General features: G+C 41.5%; 1 protein-coding gene across 1 annotated transcript; it reads left to right on the top strand.

Annotated features, from left to right (window-relative positions):
• Nucleotides 1-240: 240 nt before the first annotated feature.
• Nucleotides 241-27,700, top strand: C2H4orf33 (chromosome 2 C4orf33 homolog). Its single transcript, XM_019494272.2, has 7 exons — nt 241-380; nt 1,901-1,955; nt 8,874-9,054; nt 10,139-10,199; nt 19,723-19,771; nt 23,503-23,702; nt 27,388-27,700. Exons 1-7 carry the CDS (start codon nt 310-312, stop codon nt 27,473-27,475), a joined length of 705 nt encoding a protein of 234 aa, XP_019349817.1. The 5' UTR covers nt 241-309; the 3' UTR covers nt 27,476-27,700.

Here is a 27,700-nt window from a genome sequence, read left to right as displayed (position 1 = left end):
GCAGGTTTCACTGTTTATGTTGACAACCAATTGAGTTAAATGAATAACTTGTACTTCATGTTTTATGCTATCACCACTGTGATTAAGGAAATTGTTGAACATATCCAAATGAATTGCCACCTGTAACATACAGTGCAGAGCACTGATCTGTAACCATAGTCAATTATTAAACACTGCCAAGGAGAGTAAATGTCATTAATCACTATTTAAATAGTAGACATCAGAAATGTGTAGCAGCTACTTGGCTGTGATAACAAGAATTAGAGTATAAATGTGGCAAACTTTTATATTGGTTTAAATCCTTTAAAAATGGCTCTGTGGATTCTAGTTTTCATTGCAGGATGCATTGCTGATCCAGGGCTTCATGTTGCACAGAGCAGGTACTGCAAATGTTTTTCTTATTTCAAGTTTCAGTTGGAAAATGCCTGATTTTCTTTTGACTGCTAATACCTTTACTACAGTAAACTACATATTAAATGATTGAAAGGGACTGAGATTTATGTGCGTTAATACCTCTTTTATAATAAGTTTAAAAATGGAAGTAAATTGAAGGTTTGTGTATATATATAAAATATGCGCTAGGGTGATGAAGAGCAAAGGAGAGCTGTGAGCCATTGCAGTATAAATGGCCACTGTCTCACAGAGGTATAATTTCCTGTTCTTTCAGTCAGCAGAAACTGTACACAGTACAGAGGAAAAAAGCACAAGCCTGCCAAAAGGCCAGTTATATGCCCACAGTTTCAAAGGAGTGATCTCAGCAGGTAGGAGAAAAATATTGGTGAAGAAATGGCAGCCTCAGTAGAAAAAGCTCGATGAGCACAAAGTAGCCTACTGTTGTATCAAAAGCTTGGGGATGAAGAAGAATGAAAACTGGAAATAGGAAGAGAATATGTATACACGGAGTTGACTTCCACTTGTGATCTTCAAAACAACATCTTTCCATTTTTTTCTTCAGAAGTATCAAGCCTGAGGGAAGAGTGGCATTTTGGACAATTTGTAGCATTGGTGTTACTTGATCTGACAGTTCCTAATAACTTCTTTCCTCTTGCACAACACCTAAACCCTGCTTTGCATGGTTCTTCCACCATAGCAAGATTCCTAGGAGCAGCAATTAAGATGAGAATTTATTTTAATATCCCATTCATACAGTCTACCCTCCTATCATTCCCAGTTGCATGTCAGCAGATGCCACAGGACTATCATTCTTAGTTCTTAGCATGGTTGTGCCTGCGTGACAGATCTGAAGACTGAATACATTCTTAAGCAATCACAGTAACATTTTGTATAAATGTTACTCTTTCAGAACCACTCAGGATAACTCGGGGACTGAGAATGAGGCATTGGATAGTGACAATGTCATATATAGGAAATTATTAGACTCACTAGTAGGAAAAAGCAATGAACGAATGACTTACTCGCAAAACAAAAATTCAACTTGTTTCAACAGCTTTTGTTTTTTATTCTATGCACTTTTCTAATTTCTTGTAAAGGCATATATATCACCCTTATAAGCTCATACATAAATTTTAAGTTTTCTACATTACTCACCCACTTGTTGTCACATCAGTAAATCTTTGGAGCTGGCATTTAGAAACATCTTTTGACAAGATTCCCATAGATCTTGTTTTGGTATTTTTTACTACTTTTTGCCACTAGATGGAAGAAGAAGGTTATCAAAATGATGCCTTTATGCTACCAACCCAGCTGTTTTCCTCTGGGCCCACTGCCTAAACTGTTTCTAAAATAAAGACTCTCAAAAATTTCAATTTTTGTAAACCATATTTTTATTGCCTTTTTAAATTTGTCAGCTGTCTTTTTTATTTGCAGAAATAGCAAATTATGCTGTACCATTATCTATATTCAGTTGTTATCTTTTGTGTACTTGTTTTTCTTCAAATAGAAACATTTTAAGGGGTGATCAAGAGAGAAAATCACTGGAGGATGAAACAAACAAAGTAAGTGCCAGTTTGTAAGAGTTATGATGCACAAAGGCTTGTAACATAAGGTTGTTTTAAATATCCTGTTTTTCAAAGTTCTAATGTCATCTGATGTTCACTTTTCAAACAACCTATAATGCCTTAAATACCTTTGAAGTGAGAGTTGCTTGTGTTAATGGCAAACTTTATTTATACATACACCAGGATGGCTCCTGCCTCCCTCGCTTCCTCTTCCCCTCCGCCTCCCCCCCCCCCCCCCCACACACACTTTTTTGCATTGGATTATGAAGCAGACAAATTAGATGCAAAAAAACTGCAAGTAGGAGATCTGGAAGATCACAGGAACATTTGTTTGATTTACCTACTGTCTGTGTTAAAGATTAAGACTGTACTGTGTAAAAGTTTGGTGGGACATAGCATATAGAGCTCAGGAAATCAGTCAGCTTACTTAAATGCAGGCAAGTAGCTCTTTACATTGCTTTTTAATTCTGATATATAAACCTGACCATCTGATTTGCATCTAGTTGAGATGGGAAGTCAGTATCTAGCATTTGCAATGCAGTCTGTTACAGTGAGGGGAGAAACAAGCAGCACGAATCCTTTTTCAAAATAAAGACATCCTTCTGCATCTTTAAAGGCTAAGAAAAGAGCTGCTTTATTTTGCTCTTCAATTCATCTTATATTTTGAGAAATGCAAGCTTTCAGCAAGCCAGTATACAAAATACCATTTTCAGTGGATCCTGCCTCAGTGGGAGTCTCTTTGTGCAATGGCTTCTGGGGTCTTGGATCAAGTTTTCTTATTAGCAAACTAAAAGATCTTAAAGAATTTCTATAACTCCATGCATGCAGTATAGCTTTTTTTTAAAAACAGAATATAAATTAATTTTTATAAACTAGGTAAAATCCTCATTTTTCACTCCTCTATGCCAGTTAGAAGAACTTGATTGGTATAAAGTAGGTCCTAAAAGTTCTTCTATCCAGCCAGATTAGGATTTCATTGGAAGGTCCCTTTGCAAGGCCTGATATAATGGGTACCTGGAGAGGCCATTGTAATTTAAACTGCCTTTCTTCCAACCTATCTTCATTACACTGGGGGTCTCATCATTGTCCCCCAGGACTGGGAAAACAAGCATGATTTTTAAGTCACTATGGCTATATGTCCTTTAACCTGACACTTTCTTTTTTGCTTTAAGAAAGTCACAGCACAGAATTTCACTTTTGGTGCACTTCTAGTTGTCACATAAATGCAAAAATATGCACAATACAATTGTTAATATACTGCATACACAATATACAATCATTGGTCTCCATCACAATGTCAGCTCCATTTCTAAGGTATACTTTACTGGAGTTAATTACAATGCATTCATCATAATATTATTGACATTTGATAACCTGTATTTTATTTACTGATAATTTTCTCCTTTCCCATTCAGTAAATGCTTTATTTTATTGTGTACTGGAATATTGACTCAGCAAATGCACTGGGGGATGCTTTAAGACTGATTCTGGAAGACTTATTTATGTTGGTTAGAATTCAAACATGTAAACAGTCCCAGGAAGGTCAAGTGGCCTGATTCTCAGTCGGCACTGACATAGGTCCTACGTGGGAATCGGATGCTTAAAACCTCATTTTTCCAAGAGGGCCATAATGATAACTAAACAAAAACTATAATGTGGTGGTGAATGTTTTGTCCAGCAGCATAAGGGCATAAACAACCTGCATTTTAGGCTCCTCTCACCCTTACATGATTTAAATTTGGATCTCCCACTCTTCTGGAAGGGAGAACCTTTACAACAAGGCTGTAGAATTGGTTACGTGACAGCACTCTCTTCACCTTGCCTGGTCCTCTGGGCACAAGCAAGCAGGAGTTAATGGGCTGGAAGGAAAACACACAAAAAGCAGTCTGCCTTTGTAGCCCACGGGTTAGGGCACTGCCTTGGAAAGAGGGGAGTTCTAGATGAAGGTCTCTCCTACCAGGATTATTTATGGTTTTCAATTACTACCTGTGTAATGTACAGTTCATTAAGTGTTTAGGGAGCAGGAGACAGAATGTGTGGCACTGGCTCCCAGGAGAATGCCCTACTGCTACCAATAGCAGATCTCCTTTCACTTGCTCCTAGGCAAGTGCCTTAACTGCTAGGCTATTGGCAAATGGAGATGAGAAGATTTTGAATCGCTGACCTTCAGAAAATTGCCATGTGGCTAGCTTCAGTAGTGGATGTTGGTATTGTGCATTATAGAGACAATTTACAAGTAGCTCAAGTAGGGACATAAGCTAGCATAGGGGACAGAAGTTTAGACTTACCCCTATGCTTTAGAGGTTACCATTAAGCACTTTCAAGCATCTCTGGCTTTTTCTGAATAGCACTTTGAAGGCTTTGAATACTTCCCACTTTCTGTATAGAGTGCCTGGGTACATAAACCTCTTAGCCCTATTTTTTAAATCTCTCATTTGACTCTAAGGAATCCTAAGCACCTAGGATTTTGAATTGGCCTCCAAGACAGTGACTATTTGAACTTGCTCCAATGTGTCCTATTACAAGAATAAAGTTAAAACAGCCGGGACCTCTGTGTTGGTATTATATTATTTTAATAATATTCTTAATTATATTATTAAACAGCATCTTCTGAAGAATTTACAGATATAGAGACTTGGTCCCGTAGTAGCAAACCTATGTATATTTCATGAGTTGTTTTTCCCTTGCTAAAAAAACACGTTTAGCTGCAGTTGCTGTACTGAACAGGAATGTCAAAGAGGTAATATTTATGGTTATGTTAGGTATGATTATGTCAAATTTCAGGATGTTTTGGAGCTAAAGTAATACATGTTAGTACACGTTTGAGTATGTAGTATATTCCCTAGTACATTGAGAATACATCGACACTAGAAAAAAGTTGCATTATTAAGACTGGTTCACAAACTTGGTATAGCTAACTCTGGTTAAAACAGCAAAAAAATTCCTCATTTCCCATACAGGTTTGAATTCAAATAGGAAATCCTGTAAATAAAAGATATTTTTGTTTTCATTGCTGCTTTAACTGCGTTAGTTAATTCATCTTAGCTAACCTGCATTAAGAACATATATTTTTTGCAGCATAGATATATCCAAAAACACCTTTGAAGAAATTTTCAGTTGGAATATATTAGGAATATAGAATTTGCATTTGTGAATCAGATCATTACAATGTTTATCTATTATCCTGCCTTGAGCAGTACCCCAATCTCTTAGTTCAGTGGCTGGTAACTCTCTTCTGTATTATGCACTTTGCCAAGTATACAGTGTTATGCATCAGGAAAAGATTTCTTTCCAAAACTATGCTGCAGGTAACTAGTTTGCACTTTGATACAAATAGTAGTTGTCATCAGATTACCCATTTCTTTAATTCTAGGCATGTATTTGTGATCTCTAAGAGTTAGCTATATGTCTGCAAATAGCTTTTTCTTTCTCTTCAATATTTTATAGACACTCTAGATAGTGATCCTTGTGGTTAAGGTTCTCTGGCAGTTTCAATAATTAGATTGTGTTTTAGCTGTCTATTACTTTAACAGTTTGGGAAGTAGTTTCTAGACCAGGTTTCTACTTTAGGCTGATATTCTTTTTTCTTTTTTTTTTTCTTTTTCTTTTTATTTCAGCAAAAACAGTTAAGTTCTTTCCAAGAATGAGGTACCACTTTAACTTTTTTAAACTGTTCTGTTGACAAATTCTTATGTATCCATGTTTTGGAACAAAGACCTGAGATTCAGTTGGAGTCAGCTTATTATTAGTCCTCTCCCTTTTGCAGTCTCCATGAAAATCTGACCAAACTTGGCCAAGTAACGGGCTCCCAAAAATCTCAGTTTGCACATCCTCAATAAGGACTTGTGGAGTTTGGCTGATAATGTATCTGAAGATATTGCTTGTTCTGGATTTTCTCCCACTGTGCAACAGAACTGAGAGCATGAAGATTGGCCTTCCTTTACTGTAAATGCTGTATCTCCCGGTACCAAGGCAGTGGGGAGCGGGAGGAAACTCCTTTGCTTAAATTCAGAAGGGTGGAAAGGTGGGCATGAGGCATGCCACGGTGTCGGATTAGGACATAATGCTAAGGATGTTTAGTGAGGGAAAGATTGAGATTCAGATATGCAGGTTAGAGACTGACCTGGAGTGAAGAGTTAAATGGAGGAAAGGTAGCAGGGCAGTATGTTCAGGGATATTTAAAATTAACTGGATTGAGGAGCTAAGGACTTGATGGTGGAGGTGGCCAAGAATTTCCTGAAGTCAGTATGTTAAACAAACACAAATTTGGACAAATAAAGACTTCAGGAAGTATATTAGGAATAAGCAGTGTTTATAAACAATGGGAGAAGGGATTGTTCAGCAAAGAAAGGTCTGTCTGTCTCTTTCAAGAGAGCACTTTGGAAAAGCTTGGGTTATTTAATCTAGCAAAATAATGGCTGAGAGGGGATATAACTGCTGTTTCTGAATTCATCTGGGAAGTAAATATAATTGAGTGTTAAGGCTAAGGTTGGTACTAGATCAAATGGCTACAAACTGGCCATGATTAATTTAGACTGGATATTAGAAGATGAGTCCTAGCCATTAGAGTAAGGGTGGGCAATTACTTTGGACAGAGGGCCGCTTACTGAGTTTTGGCAAGCCATTGAGGGCCATATGACAGGCAGCCCAGGGCAGATAAATATTAATTTTCTAAACTTTTTAGGGACCTCACGGACTGGATAGAATGGCCTGGCAGGCCACATCCGGCCCCTGGGCCACACTTTGCCCACCCCTGCATTAGAGCTTTCCAGTGAGAGTACTGCAGGGGAAAGAGCCTAACTGATTTTAAGGTGGAGTTTAATAATTATGAAGGGGTTGATACGACATGAGGCCTGCAGTAAGAGAGGGCTAGAATCGGTGATCCAAAAAGTCCTTTCCAATCTTCTGTGTCTTATTTACTGTACACTAACTATGTTCTGAGTATAGAATTATTAGTTTTTAGGAGAGCGTTACTGTATCTGAATGCTTCACAAACATTTTTTTTTTTTTGTGTGATAACATTCCTGTGGGGTGATATGGCATTATTATCACTGTTTTTCAGATGGAAAACAGATGCATCAGGGTTGTCAGAAGCATTTACTAATGTTGGAACCCCAATAAGAGATGCTCATATTCTGCCTTTTTAAAAAGAGAATATAACCTTTTTTTATCAGTTTGTTCAGAGCATAACTGTTGTTGATAATAACTGTAATTACAGTTGTGGATGCTAACCGTACCAAGTTTGGTTTAGCTGACTTATCAGATATCGCAGAAGAACTCTGTAAGAGGCAGGAGTTTTCCGTAGCATCATTTAACTGTCTTGACCAGGAAGTAGTCCCTATCCCTTCTTGTAGATCCCAGTCTCATTTACTACACATTTTTCAGTATTTGCAGAAAATAAGATAGGAGTCCTAGAGACAGCGGCCTTCACTATACAACCTAGATTCACTCTTTCATGGATGGAGTTATGTTGAGATTCTCTTGGAAATGGAATAGAGTGGAAATGCAAAGAAACAACATTAGAACGATGCACAGGCATGTCACATCTTTTGAGTGCTTGGCTTTGCAACCTAGTGTTGTTATGTTTTCTATGCTTTTTTTTAATTCAGTAATTTATCTCATCAGTCTTATACATTGCTGCTACATCTTAGACAAACATGAGAACTTCCTAGTCTTTTTAATTTTATAAGAATCCTATATGTTCATAATGCATCAAAATATATGGCAAATATTTTGTTTTTGGCCAATAGATGTTACCTTACAACATCCATCTACAAATTATTTTGTTTGTCCATTCTGCCATCCATTCTTCATTGTCGATTAATTTAATCTGAAACTTTTAACTATTCTCTATTAACTTGATTAATTTAAGCTGCTTTTTTACAATGTTGGTATATAGAATAAGGTCAAGGTAATATAAAGGAAGAATCTATAGACCCTCACACCCACAAACAGGCTGGTGGAATTATCTGCACCCTCCTCGAGTGCTGGTATAAAATACTGTTTCAAAACCAGAATATTGTAAATATCCTCTTCAGTGGTAGAATGCACTTTTGAGAATACAAATAAGCAAACATAATCTGTTTCCTACAGTCCAAAGACTCGTATTAAACTCCACATCAGCCTTCATGGTTGCCAAAATACTTGCTATCCAGTAAACTACATGCTAGCAGGCAGTAGAAAGTCAGATTCTCCGTCTTCCTTATACCTTTTGATTCTAGTCTGTCCCATGCAAGGTGGTACTATTTAAGTCATACAAGCCAGCATTTCCTGTCTCTCTCTTGTATCTCCAGAAAAAAAATAAGTTTGATAAGTTAGGAGAAGGGAATCAAGAGCAACATTTAACTATGGTACCTTGGAAAGGACAGTATCTTATACTTTATTTGGAGAACTAAACAAGTGCTACTGATACTCCTCTCATACACGCACAGGCACATTATGAGATTAGTATGCATCAGTCACGGCCCCAGCCTTGACACTACATTTGCGCTCTCAGGCCTACCACGTGCATACAGGGAAGGAAGAAAAAACCCCATGGAGCAGTGGATTCTTCAATAACCTGGCTTCTCAAGGAGAGGAGTGCCGATACTGGTCATATACCCGATTCTGTTTGTACAGAAGAATTGCATGGTCTCCACTGTCATGTGACCTTATACGACTATGAAGGACAAACTTTATAGAAGTTTGCTGTTGCACCATTTACTTATTTTGTATTATTGCTTTAGTAAACATATTTTTTCTATTAGAATAGCAAATCTATGTATTTATTTATTTAGTTGATTATTCTAGAATCTAATTAAATTATGAATTGAATGAAAGTAAAAAGTATCTGGAGATAGTTTGCCCAAGGATGGGGAAGGATGGCACCTTGCATTTATCCATTTTATATTATTATTACTACTCCTCTTTCTGTAGTTGGAATACAGGATTACAAATACCTGGGACAGCATCCAGGTCATTCATGAGCCAGTGACCATCACATTTAAGGCAGGTGATGGAGGACTGATAATGGAAGTGAATTCCTTGTACTTTGATGATCCTCCAGCCCCACCTGGTGAGCCAGGACTTCCTTTTGATGGACTTTGGGACTATGAAGGTAAACAGATATTATGTTTATGCACAGCTACAGAGGTAACTTTTGGAATATGAAAAAGATTAATGCATCTGCACTAGTGTCTGCTCAGAGCTGCAAACCGTTGAAACAAAAGTTCAGAGAAAAATAAAAGGTGCTTCCTGTTTATCTTGGTGGTGTTTACTTTTGGTGCTCAACATAAAATGTCAAGATTTTTAGCTTGCTGATGATCAAACCAAGCAGAGAAGAAAAATAAAAATAAGGGATGATCACAATTTGAAGTTATGCACACTTTAATGAGTCACTTCTCATTTTGGTTTTTCAAGCAAACAGAATTTGGTTTCTGAGTGGAGTTTGACCAGTGCCTGTGACTTTTCTTTTCAGAATTGCTCCCTCAAGAAGAACAATTTTAAAAAGATTTTGTGTGTGGCCTTACATTGTTTACAACTTATGAAATAAAATGTTCAGTGTAAGAAAGAGATTTTTTTTAATGAAACTGGTTAGAATAAAATGAAAACAATTAAAATTTTAATTGAAAATTTAAATCAAACCTGTTAGAGGGCCTGTCATTGTTCATTAAAGCATCTCCCATAATGGCAGGTCTTCCAGAGAACAAACCAAACCAGATTAGTTGATCTTCCTTTTTCAGTACCGATCCTGCCAACTTCTAAATAGATCAGTATTGAACTGCACAGTATGCAAGCCTAGAATTCTCACCTGCCGGTTTTATAATTTGGCCTGTCGGAGAAAAACAGTCAGTGTGTCAATGTGCAAGTATATCGCACCTTTATAATGATCTTTCCTTGCTCTACAAAGTCAGATCAGGTTAGAAAAGAATGTACAGGGCATTCATATTACTTATAAAGATGGAAACTATCCAAGTTTTTATCACAGATAGCACCCTTGTGCCTCATTTGTTGTGTTTGCCTTGGTATAACATGTTAGGGATTCCCCTTCATATTTCCATTTGAAGACCTTTCCAAATGATACTTAACACCCCGTTTGTTTATGCATATTCCAGATTCAGCCAGAGTTTGATTCTATACCCAAATACAGGCTTTCTTAAGGCTCACTTTGGTTTGTTTGTTTGTTTTTTGTTTCTTCATAGTTGTTGAAGCCTTTTTTCTCAATAGCAAGACTAAAGAATATTTGGAAGTGGAACTTTGCCCGTAAGTTTTGATCATCAGAAAACCAATGAAGTTGTCTTGACTTATCTGTTGTGATCATTATACTTTATTTAGGTTTGGTCTTACCACTAATATATTTCCTTTCTCTATTTTTGTCAATAGCATAAGGGAGCTGGCAACCACATTGACACACAAACTGGTTTGGGGAGCAATAGTGTCTGAAATTAATTATTTTTCTAAATAAAAGTTTATATACTGTGTAATTCACAGTGGGGAGAATGGAGGCCTAGTATTGCTTGAGGTAAGTGTGAGAGAGGAGATTAGGGGTTATTGCACCTGGTGAGAGATGGTTGGAGCAGGTGGAATATCAAGCTGCAAACAGACATCACCTGTTTATTTATTGATTTAAAATGTATTTATTTATTTATTTAAATTTTTATGGTGGCACAAAGCCCAAACAGATGTCTATATCCCTTGTCATGCAACAAATGCCCAAAACTGTGGCAGCGACATAGCTGGTAAAAGTTTGCTCCCCTTCTGTGTGGTGGGGGTGTGGTTGGATTGTGGTGGGACAGCACAGACCATCTGGAGCTGCCTGTGCTATCCAACCACCCAGGCAGGAATTCCCAAGGCTTCAGGGGCCCAATCCTGGGGCTGCTGGGGCATTCCTGGGGCATACAGGATTGACCCCCTGAAGATCCTAGGGCAGGTGTCTGAGTTTCCCCACTTGGAGATGTCTCGCATGGTGCGAGTTAAACGCTCTGGGCGAGAACGAGGAGGTAATACCACAGAGGCAGAATCCCTCGGTACTTAAAGCATAATGCAAAAAGTTTTATTTTTGTACTCAGGTTGGTAGTGAGGCTCAGTTTTCTTAAAGCGGTTACAGGTACTGCAGTTATTCGCTCCCCTGGGAGAGATTGCTCATTCGGAATATGAAGGGGTCGCCCTGGGTTCTGGATATCTGTGGGCGTTCGCAAGACACGGGTAGAATTGGCCAGATTCCGCCCTGCTCGTTTAGTCTCGGACTCCGGAGTGTTCTTTTCCGGATTCCTGGTTGTTTTATAAGACTGACGCAAGTGCCAGTGTCCCTGTGAGCCAATTGGCTTCTACTATTCTGTTCGTTCCCTTATATGGTGGTCTCTCCCCGGGTTTGAGGTGGTGCTCAACAGTTACGGCAATAGCGTGACAGGATACACAATGGCTGTGGCTGCTTATTTGTGAGTTAGTACTTCCCCAAAATGACAGCTGGTCACACGGTGCGAGCAAACAAGTAAGTATTACACAACAGGAGATTCCCAGGGTATGTTTCTACAAGTTAAGGGGCGTACTCATGCTTCAGCACCCTGACTTATGGAGTGTCTCTGCAAATGGGGCAGCTCTAGGTTTGTCTGCAGAAACCCACCCTGGGAATCCTCAGTATGCATGTATTGTGTTGAAATACTCCAACTCGGGGCACATGTCTGTAAACTGAGGAACTTGGGGTTCCACTGTTTGCAGTTGTCCTGAAGGACCAGGCCTCTGAAGCAGCAGTGTGGCATGGGCCCAACCTTATGGGGCAACAGGCAACATCCGTGTTACGCAGTGAAGCAGATCAGTTGATCCTGCTTCAAGGATCACATTTATTTGTAGTCTAAGGCTGCCTACAGACATGCTTTTTTGTGTTGTAATTAGAATGTGAATAAGTGGGCTCAATTCATTGAGTCTGCTCCTCATTCTAATTAGAATGCTCTAGCATTGCCTCAGTGTCACGTGTGTTAAGCCCCCCGGCATTCCAAAATAGCCACGGGGTTGCTTCAAACTAAAGCTTGTTGAACAAGCTTGAGTTAAAGCATCGCATAGCCATTTTGAAATGTCAGGGGGGGCTTAATACAGATGACAGTGAGATGTTTTAATTACAGCGGCTCTCTGGGAATCGCACTTAATTAACCCTGCCCCCCCTTTCCCTCTGAGTGCGTGTGTAGGCAGCCTAAGATGCCAAGTCAGGTCTTGTACTGCAATCATGATTGGAAGGATGGATAGAATAACTACCTAGGAGGTAAAACTTAATTCCAGTGTTACATCTTCTTCTCCAGAACTTGGAAATACCTTGCTGTCCCAAATTTTGCACAAGGAGAGAGCTACAGCAAGTCTTGCTGTGCATAACTTGTGGAGCTTTGCAATATTCTAGGTTGGATTTAGGATGACAGGGGTACCTTTTTTCCCAGGTACACTCCCAACATCCCCCAGTGCCTGATAAAGAGTGGAAGACCCTTTATCTATGTAACATGTTCATAGAATGTAGCCATCTGGTAGGACTGATTTTTTCACTTTGGATCACCATTTTATCGACCTAAAACAGACATAGAAAGGATGCTAATCCTACAAAAAAAGGTCTAGTTCATAGGTACTCAGAAATGCAGAAAGAACAAATTAAGATATACAATTCAAATCAAATTATTTGATTGGATTCTTATACCTGAATATTTTGCTTGCATTTGGTAGAAACATTATCATTCATAGATTTATATTCATATATGGGTAGAAACATGTGGGGTGGTCTTGTTTTTCAGGGCCCTAAAAACTGAGGATCCCTTATCAACCCAATCCCTACACAGAAGAAATTTTGGATTCAGAGCATTAGTTAACTGTGACACTTCTTGGTTTTCATTTAAGATTATCCTTATTAATTAGAAAAAATGGTTTACTCCATTTCAGCTTAATGGAACATAACCTACATTCCTTCCCATGTATGAAAACCTATTTTTCATTAATAGTAAATGTATAGTAAATTAATTTTTAGTTAAAAATATGTGATCATTCCTATAAACTGTGAAATATACTATGCTAGAAATAAGGCATTTATATGCATTAGTTTGACTGGTTTATTAGAAATCACACTGCCTCTGACTTTGCTAGCGGCTGTAATCTGACTAATTATGGTTATAGAAGTGAGGTGGTTTTAAAAGAAATCGCGGATTATGATGCAGTATTTGTTTGTTTCTTGCTGGGAGAAATGTCAGTCATATACTGAATTCTCCTGTGGTTGTGGCATCCTCTACAACATTTTCGAATTAGAATAATTTTAGAGTTGAGCGAATGACACATAAGAAATCAGTCAAGGCTCAGATGTCATCAGAAGCTCTAAGAGTGACAGTTAGAGAGCTTGTAATTGTTTCCAGACCAGAAGATGCTGTATATCATAGTGATCTAGTTATTCTTATTGCCTTCATCAATCAAATATGGAAATTCTTAGTGCCCCCCACCCACAAAAAAAAACAAAAAGAAAAAAAAAACCCACTCTACTGCTGACAGCTCTACAGTTAACTTTCAGTGACATAACCATTTATTTCTATTTGTTTGTAGTTTTTTTACCCTTTTTATAGGTTAAATTGATATGAAGTCTTATTAAACTCATTTTAAACTGGCCTGAGGCTTTGTTTATGTTTAAATCACGTTAACACAGGCACGAAACATTTCTGAAAACTCATAAAATAAGGTTAATCCCAGAAAAGGCAGGATCAGGGGATGATATGAAAACTAAGATCTAGAGGGTGGGAAGCACCTTGTTCTCTCCATCCCTCATTCTGATTCCCCCTGTCCTAGGCCCCAGCACCTTCCCTGGCAGTGGGGAGGGCAATCCAAAAGTGAGAATGCGTGGTGTAGGTGCAGTGGGCAGAGGTTTGCTGTTGTGGAGGTAAGGGTGGGGAGGGGAAGACACTAACTCCTCTTCTTTTTTTTTTACCCCTCAAAAATCAATGGGCTGGTATGCCCCAGATCTTCAGGCTTGAACAGCAAAAAGAAACATGTTTCTATCTATATATGAACATTACGGGTACTGGGCAATTACCTGGCCAACTGCTTAATTACCTGGAAACTAGCTACACGTGTAAAGTAGCTATCACACAATAAAAAGCTCAAACCAGCTATCAAGTTAAACCTCAAAAATATGTACTAACTTTATAGCTGCTTGATATTAAGCTTTAATTTGCATGTGTAGCAGGGTCAGCTGATGGGGCTGCCAGCCCCAGGGGTACGTCATGCCCAGTGTAAACTCCCCAGTCCCTAGGGTCTATGGCAGCCACAATCCCCAGGGTCCAAGGGTTTCACACAAACACCCAAACCCTGGGGATCATGACTGGTGTGATACCTGGTGCTCTGGGGTGCAGAAAAACTCCAGGGCCAGAGGATAACTGAAGGAGTGCTCCCCATGCCCCAGGGGTGTGGGGTACCCCTGCAATAATCCTCTGGTCCCAAGGGTGCATGGGGCACCTGTGTGGCTGGGAGCCCCTCAACTGAGGGGAGCTCCCAGCTGTGGGAGCTTCTTGCTGGAGCAATAGGAATCTGGGATTGTCCTCCCCTTGCACCAACAATAAGGCATAATGGGATCTAATGTATGATCATGTAGCGTGGCAAGAGGCATGATTGTGTGAATTACACATCAGATCGCATCAAGCCTTTACCTGCATGTGTAGATGGGGCCTCTATGTGTGAATGATAATGTTGCTATCAAATGCAGGAAGAATATTCAGATATAAAAACCCCATCAAATCATATTATTTGAATTTTATACCTTAACTAGTGAATTGCCCATCAAAAATGATGGTGGGGATAGAGCGCCGCCATGATGGAGGGGACAGAGTGGGGGGCGAGGTCAGCACTGTGCTGCCAGGGGAGGGGATGGCAAGGCCAGCACTGCTGGCTTCACTTCCCAACTCTGTTCCCTCCATCCCAGCCATTATGGTGGCACTCTGCAATACCAGTTCATCCCCGCTGTCCCCTTTATCCCCCTCTGCCATCATCCCGTGCTGCCGTTGCCTCCAAGGAGCAGGGTCGGGGTGGGGGGCATGGCCAGCGCTGCTGGCTGCTCTGTCCCCATTGTCATGGTGGTGCTCTGTCCCCACTGTCATTCTCCCCCCCACCGCTCCATCTTCTCTCTCCCCGCTGTCATTGTGGCGTTCTCTGCCATTATTCGTCCCTGCCATCATTCTCTGCTCCTCCCCACCACTCTGCATCTGGCCCTGTGCCACCCCCTTCCCCGCCAGCTCCATCCCCACCATTCTAGCATTGCTCCGTCCCTTCCGTCGTTCTTGATGGGCAGTTTGCACTGTGAGCAGCACTGGCTGGAGCCACACCCCCCAAGAGCATTATGAATGGACAGATGGACTAAGCCCTTATATATATATAAAATGTTTTTTCTGCATTTCTGAGTACCTATGGACTACACCTTTTTCTGTAAGATTAGCACTCTTTCCGTGTTTGCTTTAGGTAACAAAAAGCTCCTGGAATAGTACACTGTATAAAATGCTGCTTGAAACAGGTGTCTGTGGCAAGAAAAAAAAGACGTCTTCCCTTGTAGCTGTGTATTTTTGGGCACTGCTTCTGCATTGTGTGCTACCACCCCACAGGTTGTACTTGTCAGTTATGTCTCTGCTAACAACATATGGGTTACCCAGTTTTTTGAAAGTGAATATTTTTTCATTGTAGACCCATACACATTTCATATTTAGTCATGCAGTTTATAGTCCAAAGCATGAGATGCATAGTTAATAGGCCTGAGCGGAGCAGCTAGTATCCACTTTGGATTTGGATTTGGCCGATACGGGGGACAGTGATTTGATTCAAATCAATTTGGCCGAATCTGATTTGGAGATTCGACTGCTGCCAAATCTCTGAATCACACAGGCCCATCCCCCACCCACTCTCCCAGCCCCGGCAATGACTGCCCTGCCCTCCCCAGCTCTTGGCAGTTTGAAATAAAAAGCTCCAACTCACCAGGTGCTGCCAGGCAGGGGGGCGATCCCCACTGCCCCATGCTGCGTGGGGGGCACTGCATGAGCCCTCCAGCCCCTCCCCCATGGCTGCCCTGCCCACACCAGGTCCAGCCCTCTAAGGAAAAAAAACAAAAACAAACCCCTGAACTCACCGGTTCATGCCAGCAGGGGGTAGTCCCTGCTGTTCCCAACTGCCCTATGCCACATGTGGGGCTCTTCCATGAGCCCCCCAAAACCCCGAGGCTGCTGCAGGAGCTGGTAAGTTTGGGGTTTTTTTCTTTTTTTTTTTTTTTTCTTAAAGGGATGGAGCTTGGGCAGGCGGGGCAGCCATGGCGGGGGCGGGGCTGGGACAGCAAGGAGGTCGGAGGGCTCATGCAGAGCCCCCCATTCAGCATGGGGCAATGAGGGGAAGCGGGGATTGCCCCCCCCCACCCGGCAGCACCTGTTGAGTAGGAGCTTTTTTTTTTAAGCATCGGGAGCTGGGGCGACCAGGGCAGCCATGGAGGGGGGCTGGGGGAGCAGGCAGGGCATGGGGCCTGGCAGGGGTTCCTCATGGTCTCCTCCTCCCCTCCTCCAGCCCTTCCTCCCCTGCCCCCTACTTACCAGCTCTGAGTCCAGTTCCAGCTCCCTGCTGCAGCAGGTGGGGACTGCTCAAATCATCAAAGCTCTCTGAATCTTTTCCGAATCAATTCAGAGAGCTTCGAATTGATGCAGACCTTTTTATTGGTCCCCTGATTTGATTCGGATTTGGAGATTCAGCCACCAAATCGGGCTGAGTATCCTCCGAATTGAATCAGCATCCAAAATTCCACACATCCCTAATACTTAATGTTAGTAGTAATGTAATACAGAGTATGCCCCCTTGCAATCAGTAAAGGTCAGTTGCAGTACTCATTAGCATTTGTAAGCGTCTGAAAATTTGACCATTAATGAAAAAAAAACCAACCCTTTTCCAGATGCTCAGTTTGCAGTTTTTAAGCTCCCTTCCTAATTTTGTTAAATCAAAACTCTGGTGTTCCTAAGACACACTTGGAATTTTTGCTTGTATGGCATTTTAGTCTGAGTGTACTGCATGGGCATGCACAGTGAAAGTTAGGAAGGCCAAGGCATGATTTGAGATGCCACTGTCAAGAGACATAAAAGGCAATAAAAAGGGATTCTACGAGTGTGACTCTAGTTATTGAAGATGCAGAGAAAAGCAAAGTATTTAATGCATCTTTTACTTCAGTCTTCACAAATAGGGACAGCTACTGATTTATGAGTGCAATTGGCTGCAGAGATAGCGAAGGAGACAAACAGCCAAGAGTAATGGCAGAACAGGTTAGGGATTACTTAGAGAAGCTAGGTACTTTCAGGTGGATAGGACTGGATGGGATGAACCTGAGGGTACTGAAGAAATTGGCAGAGGTCATTTCAGCACCATTAGTTACCCTTTATTCAGGATGTTGGCTGATGACCTAGATAACTGGAAAAGGACAAATATAGTACCCATCGTTAAGTAAGAGAAGAAGGTGGATCTAAAGGATTACAAACCAGGCAGTCTGACTTTTATACCTGTACAAATCATGGAGCAGGTCCTCAAGGAATCTGTTGTGAAGACTAGGTGATTAGAATAAGATGACCACAAACAGCCAGTATGTTTTCACTAAAAACAAGCCGTGTCTGGCCAACCTTATTTCCTTCTATGATAAGGATTTGTGAATGGGGGGAGAGAAGAGGATGTGATATATCCTGACTTTAGCATTCTCAATTAGAAGCTAAGGAAATAGATTAGATAAAAGTACTGTAAGGTGGATACATAACTGGTTGGATTTATGTGGTCAGTGAGTAGTCATTGATGGCTCAATGTCTAGTTTTGAGGAAGTAATAAGTAGGGTTCACTAGGGGTCTTTCCTGGGTCCAGTGTTGTTTCATATCTTCATTCATTAGTGCACACTTAGCAAATTTGCAGATGACACCAAGTTGGGTGGATTTGTAGGCACTCCAGAGAGTAGGGGTAGGATCCAGAATGACTTGCATAAACTGGGGAAATAGGCCACAATTAACTAGATGAAATTCAACAAGAACAAATACAAAGTTCTGCATTTGAGATGGAATAATTGCATGGACAAGTAGAGACTGGGGACTGAGTGGCTAGGCTGCAGTATTGTAGAGAAAGACTTGGGGGTTATAGTAAACCATTAGCTGAATGTGAGCTAACAGTGTGCTCTTGTTGCAAAAAGGGCCAATAGTATATCATGTATTAACGGGGGTGTTGCTTGCAAATCAAACTAAGTGATTCTTTCACTCTATTCAGCACTGGTGAGACCTTACCTGGAGAATTATGCCCAGTTATGGGCCTCACTCTTCAAGAAAGGTGTGCACAGATTGGAAAGAGTCCAGCGGAGACTAACAAAAGTGAATAGAGGCCTGGGGAGTGTGATTTATGAGGAAAGGCTGAAAGAACTAGGGATATTTAGTCTGGAGAATAAAAGACTCAGAAGGGATTTGATAACATTCTTGAAATACCTGAAGGGTGATAGACTATTCTTTGTGGCATGAGGAGACAGGGCTGGAAACAGCTGCCTTGAGCTGCAGCAGGCAAAATTTGGGTTGGAGATTAGGAGGAACTTTCTGATGTTGAGAGTGGTGAAGTACTGGAAAAGGTGACCTAGAGAAGTTGTGGAATCTCTGTCCCTGGAAATTTTCAAGAGCAGGTTGGACAGACACTTGGCTGTGACAGTTTAGTCAGGTATGATCCTACTTTGAGAAGGGGGCTGGACTAGATGCCCTTGTGAGGTCTCTTCCAGCCACACTTTTCTATGACCCTACTTCTCAACAGTGTTGAAAAAATAGAAAAAAATATATATCTTCAGTCTGAATCCTGCAAAATTTGAACCTGATATTATGAGTTACCGAGTGTATGAAAGTGTCTTGGCACCCTCAGATTCCATGTGGTTCTTTAGCACTTGCAGGTACTCAGCCTCTCACAGGATCTGATCTGTTGTAAGTGATGTGCCATAATACTGGCAATGTTAGCATTTTAAAAAGCAGTGTAATATTATCTTGGTCAGTCTGCATTATGTGAGTATTGTAACACATTCTGTTATGATCATGGGTTTAATTAATTAGAACATAATTAAAAACATAGCAATAGCAAGATCAGGTAATCGTATATTCTTGTTTACTGAGAAGTGGCAGTTCAATTACTGAGTTTGTATGTAGAGGTGTGTGTAAATGGGAAATTATTTATTTAATGATTTTATGAACACTTAATGTTACATCTTCCCCTATGTGAACAGTGCTTCATTTATTGTAGAATGGTTGGGTGCTGAAATTTCTTTAAAAAAAAAAAAAAAAAAAGCAGTTTTACATAATATATAATGAATCTCATATACATTATGATGAACATTATTTCAGCACATCCAAACAGCTGGTCTTTAAATTGATTTCCCTGTTTAGTAATTAATTTCTGATGCATCAGAAAGTTAGCTGATGAAGTTTTGATTTATGCTCTGTGCCCATGTATAACTTTAATTTGGGTACCATTTTAATTTGAACTGATAACTGTTGTAATCTATTTGCATGGGGATAAAATAGACCACTACCTTTAAACTGTGTGAATGCATATGGTTGTCATTTCCATTATCAGTGGGAATTAGGATAGATCAGTCAAGATACCTGAAGTCTTTAGGGATCAAATTTCTGGCTGGTTAAAGGAGAGATTAGATATGAAATTTAATTCAAGATTTTAAAAGGGAAGACTGAGTTAGTTATGGAGTCTGTTTTGCCATTATAGTTCAAATTCTGTCTTTCTCATGTTTCTTTTTGGCTAGGCATGGACAGCATCTTGTACTATTGCTTTCTGGAGGAGATTGTTTTGCAGTAAGTAATATTCCTCAAATGTTTTACAATGGAATATCAGCTAAACAACTTCAATATTTTTCAGTATTTGTTTATAGCCCCTCCTGCCTGGTTGCTTGTAAAGGGTTTCAAAGTAAGATTTTTTACCACTGACTGCTCTTTTTCTGTATGGCATTGCTATTCTTACTTTTGTGTCTTGAAAAGGGCAAGAAAACATGTCTCTCTTGTTTACTACTTTATTTGTGCTCTGAACTTGGTGATTTTGGAAAAGTTTGAGGGATAAGTGTTTTAGAAAGGGCTGACTTTGCAAGTTTGCCTCTGTATCTCTCAGTGCTATACCATGCAGGATTTGTTGAATACTTCATTGGTCTTGTTTCCTCTAGAGGCTGATTTTTATGGTGTAGAATGAAGCTTCTCAAGCTTTTTTTTCAGCAGATGAAATTCATCTTTTTAGACCAGAGGTCCTCAATCCTTCAGCCCTGGGGATTGGATGAGAGGCATGGAGCCAGCCTATAGGCATGATCCAGTGTGGGGTCAGACTTCAGGTGCTCCAGATCCAGCCACAGAGTAAGCCCATGTACCACAGTGGACTGGCCTCATGGCATACCAGTGCAATCTAGCATTCAGGATCACGTCATCTGGCCTGTGGGGTTCCTCATGTGTTCAGAAATTTGGCAGTGAGGCAGCAGCAATTACCATTGGCACCACTCCCTCACCATCAAATTTCTAGACCTGGGGAGAGACCCACAGGCCAGATGATGTGGCTTTGTGGGTTGGAACTCGCTTAAGGCCACAGCCATAACACTACTGTTTTAGACAATTTTTATTAACTATTCTCTCTTCTCTCTTTCCCATTAGGATCTGGAAACTACAGCAATTACACATATGATGAAAAAATGGGCAATTGCTGTAGTTTTCAGATTTATTGAAATATTTGATGCATTCAGAAAGAAGTAGGAGATCTAACACCATGTGACCAAAATGGTGAGAAAGGGAGATTTAGGTTGAACTTGCAGAAATAGACACCCATGATTTCTCCCACATATTTGGCAGGGAGAACAAGATATCTAATTTTTAAAATACAAGTCAGCCTCCCATAAAAGTAAGACTGGACTCTGACACTTGCTGTGAGCTCATACAAAGAAGTAAGAGTGCTGACACAAGTGACATTGTCGTGTGATGGGCCACTGAAAGCACTCTACAGCTGTGCCCTTATAGAAGTGCATGGCTGCAGAGTGCTTTAAAAGGCCCCAATCCCACAACAGTCTTAACCCTCATTACATGAGGGTTCAGATGAAGGCACTCCAGAGTGGAGCGCCTTTGTTATCTTGTGTCCGCATATGCTGGGAGCAGCATTGCGCTGATGCAGCCCAGCCCTGCTCCTGGCAGAATGGGAGGAGGGAAAGGGAGCGGAGGGAGTTCAGTCTGGGGTTTGCCCAGCCAGTGCTAGAGGGTGGGACAGGTGGTTTGGAACCCCTTCCTTGAGGTTGGGGGCCCCAATCCATCCACCCATTCTCCACCACCAGCTGGGCAACCCCTAGACCGATCTCTCTCCTCTCCCTTCCCACTTCCCATTCTGAAGAGAGTGCCACTCTGTGCCATTTCAGATTTTCTTTGTCTATCATGAAGAAGGTGAAAAGGCTGTAAACTTAAATGTATCCATTGCAAGTTACTTTTAAAGCAAATTTGACTACCTTAATTTAGGTGCTTATGTGGAAGCTGAGCACTTTTGAAAACCTCTCTCAGACTGGTTTTTGTGGGTGGGTTATTTTCAGAATTAAACACTACAAAGAAGTCCCACATTTTCCTAAAATTAGAAGGTGCCTATTTCAGAGAAGGTACAAAATAGTAAAATATGACATTGTATTATTATGTTTTAATCTGATTTTACTACTTTGTGAAAGATGAGTATTCTGAGATGAAAAATAAAGCAAATTAGTAAAAGTAAGGTGCCTTCTTTAACATTAAAAACAATTTAAAAATTGTTATAAAATGTTTTCCCACTCTAAGAGTCACTTTATAATGAAAATAAAATAACTTTGGTTCACAAATCACGCTTTGAAATGTGTAAAATGCTGCTCATTTTATACCTCTTGTTCACAGTGTCAACTGTGTCACTGAATAGTAGATCTCTGTTTAAGGTGCAACAGCTTCAAAGTTAAATGCATGGCATTTGTTTTTAAAATGCCTTTTTTAAAAAATAGAGAACAATCGTGATAAAATCAATTTCTGTTATTTAAAAAAAAAAAAAAGTAATGGTTTTCCACACTTTCCTTTACTGACAGTTTTGCAAATTGCCAGTCACTGCTCTCTTTACTTTCCTACCTTTCCTGCCTTTTTTTTTCCTGGGTAGTTATTAAGGATTGTAAATTTCACTTCATCATTTGTTTTACTGTCTGTAATATAAATCATAGTAATAGTACAGTTTATTTGAGCAATGCCAGCTTGCCTGAAAATCACTCCTAACTTGGCTCCATGGATGAAGATTTATCAAATTAATCAAAGCCTCACCTATTGAAAGGCATATTCTTTTATCCAAGTTTTGATCGCACTGTAATAGTAATTAATTTAGGTTAAGTTTGACCTTTTCTTTATTTTCAAGGAAACCTAACTATTTTAACAGTCTAGGATGACATGAAACCCTTGTAGAGACTCCATATATGCTTTTACAAATGGCTCGCACTTGAACATTGCAGTTGACATTTCTCACTTGAACATTGCGGTTGACACTTCTGTCTTGCATGCAGTCTTTGACAGATGGATTTTATGTGGTCCATACATTGTAGTAAGAATGTTTGACTTAATAGTGAAATCTGTGCCTAAGTGAGAATTCACCAGATAGTGTTGTTTGTATTTTAAGTAGAGTGAAATGCAATTTTAATAAATTTTCTTATACTTGCTAGGCTCCAGTCCTGCTTCCTTTTTTGCAATTTTCCTAAGCAAAATTCCTAAGATTTGGACTTTTTTGATGAAATATTGTTCACATTTAAGCAGTGATGACTGTGTTAACAATCAGCTGAGTAAAGGGCCTTTGGCTTTGATGCAGCAATCTGTGTATTTCCTTCAGCTGTCCACTAACCACCAGAAAACACCAAACCCAGAAGTTACTATTCTGAAAAGCCACACTATTAACCAAAAAAAAATAATTGCGCGCACATTGTTACAGACCCATCGTAGGTATTGCAACAGCTACATTAGTATAAACAAGGTTTAAGAGTACAGGTTTCCCTTGCTTTATGCTGTACATGTGTTTCTGGAAAACGGTGCATAACTTGAATTCACATAAAGGGAACCCACTTTACAATGTAACAAATAGGGATATGTTCCAAGACCTCAAGTGTACTGACTCCCAGACTCATTTCTACCACTTTTACAAGACAATTTTGGTACTTACCAACAGCAGACAGTACACACAAGCACCGGGCACTATCATAATGGAGATGGCAACTACAGAAACAGGTGTTGTAGACAATGAGCGAAGAGTACAGATCCACACAGGAGACTATATTGTATAACAAAATTTATGGTTTGCTATAATCCATATGTTAAAAGTAAATACTTGTCTAACAGTGGTTAATATTTTATTGGAAACACTTTATAGACCTTTCCCCCAATATCATGTTTAAACATTCCATATCAGATAATTAAAATACTGTTGCTTGTTTGTAAATACCTATGCTGTGGTGATACTAATTTGTTATTTAAATGATAAGGTGGCATTTTAACCATTTTCTTTTTAATATTAATTAAAGAAAGGCCTTGACTTGGATTTTAAAGCAGACATACACTGGAACAAATGGAATGGCACAGCCCTCATACCTTGGAGGTATTTTCCACCTGGTGTAGACAAGATGAATGCATATGCCATCCATGGGTCTGGAATTGGAAGAACGTATGAGGCACTTTATCCGATACCTAGAGAAGAGATAGAAGAAGATCAGGGGCCAAATTTGTGAGTACAAAATCAGTGTGGTGTTTGTTTTCTTTTTTTTCTCTTAGTGATTACTACTATAGCAAGGCTGGGGAATCCTTCCTGCTGGAGTGCGATATGCTGAAATGTTTTCAGTATGATGCACATAAATAGCATCATGAAATCTGGGAAGTCTTTCTGCTGACTTGGATGCTGTTTAGATGTGACCCAGAGAAGAGAGGCAGACTGTTAATAAAAACATATTAAATTCAGCTAATAAGACTATAGAGATTCCTATTTAAGAGTATTTTTATGTTGTTATGCAAATTGTCTTAGATGAAATCTAATACAATGATATGAAGAGAAGCAGCAGAGAGCATATTCCACTAGTTTTCCTATTAGGTAATGGATGCACTTCCCATACTGATTTGCACAACTTAGTAGCAAAGTTCAGCAAAGTACTTGCTCAGGCATTTAACTTTAAGCACATGTGTAAGCTCTTTTGAAGTCTCCAGTGAAGTTTCCAGGCAGATGAGTCATAATTTTTGTTGTTCTGTGTAGGTCAGAATGTCAGCCCTATTCTGGCTAGGCTGTGCTGCTCTGTATGCAAAGCAGACATGAAAACAATGATTTCAGCCTCTGAAAATTCTTGCTATTTAGGGCATCCTCAGGTAGAACAAAACTATGGGTGCTTACACAAGTGCAGGCAGCCTGTCAGGGAGGTGCTCTAACTCATGATGCTTTGTACTCATGGTGCTTTACACAAAGTACCATGAGTTAGCGCCATTGAATCCAACAGGCATTCACCTGTTAAGATAGGGGTAAGCCTGTCCGGGCCCTGGCCAGCAGGCAGGGGCAGTCTTGTCAATCTCCCAGGAGGCTGCTGACCAACCCTCTTTCCAGCCCTGCTCCCTCTACCAGCTGGCAATTGCCCCCAGCAGCCTCTGACACTGTCAAGATGCTTGTGCTAGGGGGCAGGGGTAGGGGAAGAGAGCCCCACCTGCCACAGGTGTTCCCACCCAGCTGCTACTTCTGGGGCTTTGGGGGAGCTGGACTGGGCCCATGAGGCAAAGGCCTATTTTTTCCCTGCCCTACTCTCCACCGGAGCATCTTGACAGCAGCAGAGGGTGTCGTGTCTGGAGTTGGGGGTGGGAAATGGAGCCCCCCCCCCGCCACACAGTCCCAGCCCCACTATCCCTGCTGGAGTCTTGGGTAGAGCTAGGATGGGTCTGTGAGGTGGGGAGCCTCCATTTCTACCCCCCTTGCTCCATCTTCAGTGTGGCAGTCCCTGCCACTGCCAGGGTATTTGCAAGTCAGGTGGTGGGGGGGGGGGGAAGCCCTACTCCTTGCATGCTCAGCTCGGCTCCTCCCCAAACTGTTAGGGGGCGTATATGGGGGGGGGGCTCCCTTCTCCCTCCCCCCCTCCCACTGAACAGGGAGAAGACTGTCTGGGATGTGGCATGGGATGTAGGTGGAATAGCTCAAAATTAACCTGCACAGAGATCCTGTACACAGGTTCCCTAAGACACTCTACCTTAAAGTGCCCCTATTTGATAATGCATCAAATGAGGGTTACATTTTCATGCAATTGGCCATTTTAAAAGTGCTCTGCAGTCATGAACATGTGTTATATTATGACTGTATAGTGCTTAGGGGCTGCCTCATGCGAAAAATGTAACTTCTGTAAGTGCCCTATGATAGTAGCTCCTCCTTCTCTCTCAATCGTTAGTGCTGGGTGTACCGTGTTGTGTCCCCTAGCTCAAAGTCCCTGAGAGCTGTAGGTAGTGGATTATGAGTTGCAGTAGCCTATGCTGTTCACTATTTGAATGAGTTAATTCTTATTGGCTTTATCAGCCAAATGTTAACAGCTTTTACGATTTTGCCCACAGTTTTGTGTGTACAGCTATTTATTCACACAAATGGTAACATTTCAATAGCTAATGATTTGATTAGCAAAGGCAGGTGCAGCATTTGAATCCTTAGTAGTTACACCTTGAAATGCAAGTTCAGTTGGCACCATTAAATACTGCCAAACTGCTTTCACAGTTACAATACCTAAAGTATTTATCTTGCTTCCCATTCATAACAGAGGAACAGGTAAATGCAGCTGTAAAAGTAAATCCTGGAATGCAGTAAACCATTGGTTGTCATTTGGGGGTGTGTGTATCCCTAGGGGTACGTAAAAAGGTCCTAGGGGGTACTCGCACCTAATGTGGCCAATTTTTTAAATGCGGCATGCATTTGCACAGCTGCAGCACAGCACACAGGCAGCCTGGAGAGCAGCCAGGTCTGGCGGGTAAGTATGTTGTGAGGGAAGGGGCTGGGGGTGGGAGCAGATTGAGGTCTCAGCGGTGGGGGAGGGAGTGGGGCTGGGGTTGGGGCAGGGGCGGGGGCTGCCTAGCCAGGGTAGGGTGCCAGACTGAGCCACGCGGGGAGTGTCTCCTGCCCCTGCACACCCCATGAAAGGGCATGGAGGTGTGTGTGCCCCCAGATCTGCACGGGGCAGGGTGGGATGCTGCTGCGGGCTGGGCTCTTTCCAGCAGGGGATGGGTGGTGACAGCACTGGTAGGGGGCTATAGGAAGGGCTACAGCCAGCCCCAAATTCACTGTATCCCACCCCCGATAGTCCTCCCTCAGCACCGCTGCCACCCACCCCCAGCACAGCTGGGAACAGCCTGGCACTGGTGCTGGCCCTAGCCCCAGCCTGCAGCTGCAGCCCACTCTGCCCCACATGGATCCGGGGACACACACCTCACCATGCCCTCCCAGGGGTGCATGAAGCTGCAGAAGCCTGGAGCGGAGCATGGGACAGAGCTGTGGCTAGTCTGGGGAGCAGAGGAAGGGCGGAGGTGGCTCCTGCCACTGCGCACACCCTGGGAGTGTGCTGGGAGAGCTGCACTGGGCTCTTCCTGGCAGGAGCTGGGCTGGGCTGCATTTGGGGTGGGCAGCAGCAGCAGTGCTGGGAAGGGGCTATGGCGGGGCTGTAGCCACTCCAGAATTTGCTGCAGCCCTCCCATAGCCCCCTCCCAGCACTGCCACTGCCCACCCCAAGTGCAGCACAGCTCAGCCCCCACTGGAAACAGCCTGGCACTGGCCCCAGTCCGCAGTGGCAGCCCTCCCTCCCCCACTGAGATCAGGGGGCACATGTCCCTGTGCCCTCCCAGGGGTGCACATAGCTGTGGGAGCCACCCCCTGTGTGGCTCAGTCCTGTGCCCTGCCCTGGCTGGACAGCCTCTGCCCCAGCCCCACTCCCTCCCCCACTTCAGGGCCAGCACGCCCTCGCCTCATGCCCTCCTGGGGTGCATGCACCAGCAGGAACTGCCACCACCTTTCCATGCCCCCTGATTGAGCTGCTTGCGGCTCTGGCCCACTTTCTGCCCTGGCTGTGAAGCCCCAGCCCCACTTGCTCCCTCCCCACCACCTTAAAAACAAGAAAAAAAAATGTAAAGGGGTACTTGAGCTGGAACTTTGAGAGAGAAGGGGTACAGTTGTTAAAAAAGGTTAAAAACCCGTGTACTAAACTATCAAGATTTTAATATCACCTACAGTATTTCTACCTACAAATGACTATGTACTCAGAATTGTAGCTCCAGCTATTGTGTTTTTATCACAACCCATTTTTGGAATAAGAGTTAATTTAAAAGTGTATTATTAAAGTGAATATTGTGTTCTTGTGAGACTTGTTCTTTACTTACAAATTACAACTCTATCTGTTTCTCACCAATAGCCACTGTCTGGAGTATTTCAAAAATTTCAGTTTAAAGTGGATTATGGGAGAGAACTGGGAGCAGCCTGCATCAGACCTGTGGCCATAGCTTAAATAGTTTCTACAATCAAGGAACATCCTGTGACAGAGAAGAAATACCACCCCAAAAGGCAGCTACTTAAGAAAAATCTTTTCAATGTGCTTAAAGCAAATCTTTTGTTGTGGCTTTAACATGATGTAAAATTTCAAATAATAATTTAAGTTGATATTCCTTTTCATAATGCTTTGTCTATATTGATTCTTTTAAATAATTAAATGATAAATAGAGGAATAA

This window comes from Alligator mississippiensis, chromosome 2 (genome assembly GCF_030867095.1).
Source record: "Alligator mississippiensis isolate rAllMis1 chromosome 2, rAllMis1, whole genome shotgun sequence".
Taxonomy (NCBI): Eukaryota; Metazoa; Chordata; order Crocodylia; family Alligatoridae; genus Alligator; species Alligator mississippiensis.
This window is presented reverse-complemented; position numbering and strand designations above follow the sequence as displayed.